General features: G+C 40.6%; 1 protein-coding gene across 3 annotated transcripts in view; it reads right to left on the bottom strand.

Annotated features, from left to right (window-relative positions):
* Nucleotides 1–4,888: 4,888 nt before the first annotated feature.
* EPRS1 (glutamyl-prolyl-tRNA synthetase 1) overlaps nt 4,889–6,000 on the bottom strand; it is a 61,537-nt gene continuing 60,425 nt past the window's right edge. For all 3 annotated transcript variants that reach the window (XM_084622698.1, XM_084622699.1, XM_084622700.1), the window contains one exon: nt 4,889–5,258. In XM_084622698.1, coding sequence (XP_084478824.1) covers nt 5,108–5,258 — 151 coding nt within the window. In that variant the 3' untranslated portion in view covers nt 4,889–5,107. The remainder of the gene's footprint in view (nt 5,259–6,000) is intronic.

Raw genomic sequence — 6,000 nt, 5'->3', positions numbered from 1 at the left:
TTATTATATGATGCTGGGCACTGTGAAAGTGTATTTCATTCTACAAATCTCATAAATTTACATTTAATTTTCTTTGGTATTCATCAGAACGGATAAAGACAGACACAGGGCATCCAGGTTTGGACAGTCAGAGCAGAGGAAAGAGGTAGGTATTTAATTCAGAATGGCATGGTGTTGCTGAGAGAACTTTCAGGAGAGAGAGACACAACACAACTCCGCTTGCAGGAGGCTTCCCTTTTACTTAAGGGGTTCTCACTGTGGCTGCAGGAGACACACAGCGAGCTCAGCAAGAGGAAAGTGGGGACACCATTAATCAACCAGTGAAGGTTGGACTCCAAACACAACCCAAGTGCTATTTCAAGATTTTGTATCAGTCACCCATTGCCAGGAAACTATAACCTACTTGCCTCACATTTCCGTTATCCGTTCCTTTCATGGGGTTATTTGTGATGTAGAATTCACAAGCATGATCCCCACATTGCTGAAGGGTTTACCTCTGAGCCTCTTTCATGATGAATCTCCATGTCCTTTCCAAAAATAGGTATTATTCCCATTCAAGTCCAGAAAAGCTAAGTTACTCTGAACCAAAAAGGAAAGCCTGCAACAGGATGAAGACTCCTTTGAGTGAGGATCGACCATGTTCTATGAAAAACCTTTTAGCTAACTAAAACTGGCCCTATGCTTTTTGTTTTGCCTTCAGGTGGCAGGGAGCTGGATCACTTCCAGAAGTTTGAATCATTGCAACAAGCTGTGCATTATGGACAGAGAGTTTACCAGGGGCCCAGCTTCCTGAACTAAATCGGATGTTGGTTTAATTGACCATGTTTCATGCTTAATTAGTTTGATTTACCATGTTTCATTAAGGATTCTCTCAGGGAATGAACTGATTTTACAGTCATCACTATGTTGCACAACAGAATATGTTATAGCAACAAGTAAGGATAGGACTCAGATCCACCTACCCAAGAAGCAGCCCCTTGAATTAAAGGCATTTCTTCAGCTGCAAATAGCAAATTAGATCCTCTGACAGCCAAGTTTTCTGATTCTGTACAGTAAGTGATGGGTGATACACAAACATTACAATATTTCTCTCATCAACCCACAACATTATTTTATTCAGATTGTCAGACTGTTAGGGCTGCTTCAGTTTTCTTGACTTGCACTTACTGCAGTTAAGGGATCAGAAATTCCATTATAATGGCAGACAATGTCATTTCATCAGCTTTAGTGGAATCTCTCGTTTCTGATTATTCTTTACAATGTGTCCAGATTTACCATTTTTAAAAGGTAGAAGAGTTTGCAGATTTGCATGCCAGTAGAGTGGCAAATTCATACTCATATTCAACAGGATGGGAACGGTCTCTCCATAAAGTGTTACAGAACAGCTCAAGTGGTGCTTCCAGATGTGCAACTTTTTCCTCACCGCAGAAACAAAGACTCTCTCCCCCTCCGCCAGTAACGAGCACTGCGGAGAAGTCATCAATTCAAATGCTGCTATAATTAGGAAAAAAAGTGCACGGAAAACCTACTCTTGTGAAAAAAAACGGGTTCTTTCGGACTCATCAGGTTTTCATAGCAAACCTATGGCAGATTGAGAGCAGCTCATTTCTAAGAACAATGCCTTCAACATATTTTGTTTATTCTCGTCTCTGATCAAAATAATTGAATGCATGCTGCCCCTTTAATCAAAATAATTGATAATTGGTGTCACACCTATGAGATCACTAAAAGCGGTGGGCAGAACCAAGGAAAGGCAACCTGGATGCAGCTTCCATATTTTAGATCTTCTAACATTTGAACCAACCTTTAGAGCGGATACCCTGGGGCACTTCAGCAGGAGCTTGAGGATGTTCAGCAACTTGCTGGTACGCGTCCTTACTAATGTAACTTTTGCTCTATTTGATCTTCCGTGTCGTTCTTCTGTCTCACTTGTCACCTGATGATTATGGGCAGCTGTGCTTCTCAACCTCTGCAAGATTGTGCACTTTGGTTCCACTGCTAACCTGCCCTTCCAATCCCGATTCCCACCTCTGGTAACCCTACCTATACTGGGATTTCTGAAAGTCCTTGGAAGAAAAACTGCAGCTTTTTCCACTGTTCCTATAGTGGGGGGGATTCTCCAGGACTTTTAGAGCCCCTCCCTTTATGCTGCTTCAGCACCTTTACCCAGCATAGAGGGGCCAGAGTGGGGATAAGAATTTCACCCCCAATATCAAATTGATGGGAGGATTAGGGCATCTAAGGACACCTATAGTGCAAAAAACTCAACCTCAACGTCATTACTAGTGTCTCCATAGCAACCAGTTTAACAAGTTCAACAACAAGTTTACCAGAAAAGGTTGGACATACGGAGGATTTATCTCCAGAAATCTTTGGTGCCAGGAGGAATAAAAGGTGCTACCAGGGATGATTCTTCTATATCTCTATGCCACACTGATCTAGTCGCAAAAGAAAATTGCTTTGATCTCAGCCAAAAAAATTCTATGCTTTGTGACTAGGTTTCAATTGCCAGTAAGTACAGTCATATATTGCAGTCTGATGCAATACCTGATCCTCCTCTTTTCTGCACTATTTGAAAAGACTATCTTCTCCCCCACTAATCCCATATACAGCAATTCTATATTCTGCTCTCAGGAGCTTTATTTTCAAGCTATGCAAAAATTTGGCAGACCCTCAGCCTGTCTTCTAAGCTCCATCACGGAGGCTGATAGTTGAAAGCAGGAACAGTGCTAACCAAACTAGCTATTACTGGATTATAACACAATATTTTGAATTTGATCTAAAAATCCAGTGTCCATATACATTAGTTTGAGTCCAGAATCATAATCAAATGGCAAGTTTTACAACAAATATAATTAGAGCTTTATAATGTGGCAAGCACTGTGTCCTCATATGCATCTATTCTATAACAGTGTGGATCTCCCAATTCCAATTGGAGCCTCTGGGCACTACAGCAATAAATATTATATCTTACTGGGTAGATTCCTGCAAGGACAACATAGATATGAATTGTTGCATATGTAAAGATCAACTGCAACTTTAAAAATGACTCAACATAGAACATCCACAGTTATGTCACATAGGGGTTTTTTGTGGAGGGCGAGGGATTTTGGAAATGGGATAGATACAAATACTTCAAGAGCATAAGATAACCATTGACTGACAGGGATTAGGAAGAAACTTTGTTCTGAGCAGTTTACAACTGTCCACATAAACCCCCCCCACAAACAAACAACTTACCCTGAAACCTGGTACTGACCACCATCAGAAACAATACTACACTAGATGTACCACTGATTTGATCTGACATTGCAATTACTATGTTCACTTGAAAACTACTTAGTGTATATGTATTTCTAGCCAATCTATTTTTAAGTTTAAATACAAATAGTATCCCATATCCCACTGATGCATGAAGCAGCACATGCCATCACCATCTCCTGATTGCTATAATTCTGCAAAAAAACAAAACCATGGGGCTTGATTTCAAAGTTTTATCAGCATAATTTTCTCTTGAGCGGAGAACTTGTCAGATGTACTCGAATTTTCCCATTGTTTGAAATAGTATGGAAGAAACAGTAATTGATACAGACATGTACTTCTAGGAGGCTCCATACAGTGAGAAACCTGGCTGGTCTCCCATAAAAAAAAGCCATTGTATTGTACTCAGTCATTTTGAATAAGAGTCTAAATCACGGATCTGCATGAAGTGGAAATAGCATTTCACTCCCTTTTGAAAAGCTGAGAAGGCTATAAAAGTTTGGGGATAAGGCTCTAAGTGAGTTTTGCATCTAAGATTGCCAGAGTTCACATTTTTATGCATGAGAAATAACCCCAATCAATTTGGAACACAGGAGACACATGCAGAAGACAAGCCTGTGGGAGGGTAAAACTCCAGTTTAAGTTTCCTGAGTTTTTGTCCGATTCTCCCTCCAGGATGCTGGGTTTGGAAGCCATGGCTGCCAAGGATTCACAGGAATGTAATGGACAAGCTCACTGAGCCTGTGCCATCTGAACTGCACTCCTAGCCACTTTCTCCACCCTGGCAGCATAGTTTTTGTGAGCCATGTTGCTACTGGCTAATTCCTCCCTCCCGCCGATATATCAGAGCCCTATCGTGAAGGGAAGGTGCACGGGAAACTGGTGCGAGAAGCAGATTTTCACTCAGAAGTGTCAGAGCAGGGAGCATCTCGCTGGCTCCACCCACTCTTCACACCAAAGGACAGAACTCCTACCAACTTAAGACTGGAGATGGAGTTTCATGGTCTCCAGAGCAACACCCTGTGGAGGTGGGGCTTCATCCTATTACACTGGTTTGGGGGCTTTTCTGACCCATGTTACTCCCTCTCCGCTTCATTCAAAGGATTTATACATGGGAGAGAGAAATGGAAGTAAAAACAGGATATTTGTGAGGGAACTTGCCAAAATATAAACATGACAAAATATTCAACACTCAATACCACTGTATCTTCAAAGCATTTTACAAGGATTAACATTCGGCAACCCTTGCAATACCAATGAGAGACAAGTAAACATCATCTCCAGTTTAGAGATTGAGGAACAGAAATTAAGTGTATTGTTCAAAGCCAGGCACCTAGCAAGTTAGTGGCAAGCATGGTTTCAAATTTCTAGCTCCCAGTCCTTTGCGAGGACTATACTAAACCATATCACTTTAAAATATACAAACACTCCGCACGGTGCAGAATAGTTTAACCATTTCCCTGGTTTAGTTACATCATCTACAACACTTCAGGTTTTTCCTCACAGATCTGTGCTTTGCGTACATGAAAGCACACTCACTCCCCACAACCAAAAGAGAAACCAAGCAACAAAAACCCAAATCTTTCCACTAACACAAAATAAAACACAAAAATAAAGATAGAACCACTTTATAGCTCACAATACATATTTATTATTAGAGATGTTTACAGAAAAGTCTGAGCAATACTGCTAATCTAAGACTGACTGGGGTTTTTTTATGCTTTCTTATGGCTTTGTTTTTTGAATTATTTAAAAAGTCACAAAACTGATAAGATCTGGGGAGATTTCAGTCTTATTAAAAAAAGTTGAGTTCAGAAATAAGGAACAAGGTGTTTTTGCTAGTAACTTAGTAACTACGACCAAAGACGGTGTAGAACTTGGCAGGGTTCTTGCCACAGACACATTTAGCTCCCTGCTGCAGCTCGCAGAGAGGTTTGAAGGGGATGCAGAGACTTTTTGCTCCCATCGATGGGGCACCAGGTTCAAGATCTTGATCTCTAAAATAGAAAACAAATTTAATATTCTTAATTCCCAAAAGAATTACAAGAAAGAAATCTCACACACAGTGATTACTTCATTGGGTAAAAACTTTGAGGCTAAGGGAATAATAATGCCCTGTCTTGTAGTACAAGATAAGGCCCAAGAGTGAGAATCCTATGTGGAGGGTCTCTCTAAAGCAGTGATACTCAGACAGAGGCTCGCGAGCCGCAAGTAGCTCTTTAATGCGCCTCCTGTGGGTCTTTGCAGCACATGATATTAAAACATTGGTTAATAATTAAATCACACAATCAGGATGTTTTAACTACGTTATTAACCAGGCTGTCCCTAGCCTCTGTTTGCCAGAAGCTTGGAATGGGCGACAGGGGATGGATCACTTCATGATTATCTGTTCTGTTCATTCCCTCTGAAGCACCTGGCATTGGCCACTTTTGGATAGACAGGATACTGGGCTAGATGGACCTTCAGTCTGACCCAGTGTAGCTGTTCTTACATTCTAACCAATTGTGGTTGATAAAACAACAATACTTGGTCAGCTACTTTGCTGTGAGAATAATTTATAGTAATTAGTAAACGAAACTATGAATTCACACTTCTGTGGCTCTTTTGGATAATGTTGATCGCTAATTTTGCTCCTGAACCACTGAGGTCTGAGTATCACTGCTCTACATGAATGTTACTTTCATGTTGTTTTATACTCAGATACCCAACTTGAAAGTTAAATGTAAATTCTCTTAAATT

Source organism: Lepidochelys olivacea, assembly GCF_965140295.1.
Source record: "Lepidochelys olivacea isolate rLepOli2 genome assembly, chromosome: 3".
Classification (NCBI taxonomy): domain Eukaryota; kingdom Metazoa; phylum Chordata; order Testudines; family Cheloniidae; genus Lepidochelys; species Lepidochelys olivacea.
This window is presented reverse-complemented; position numbering and strand designations above follow the sequence as displayed.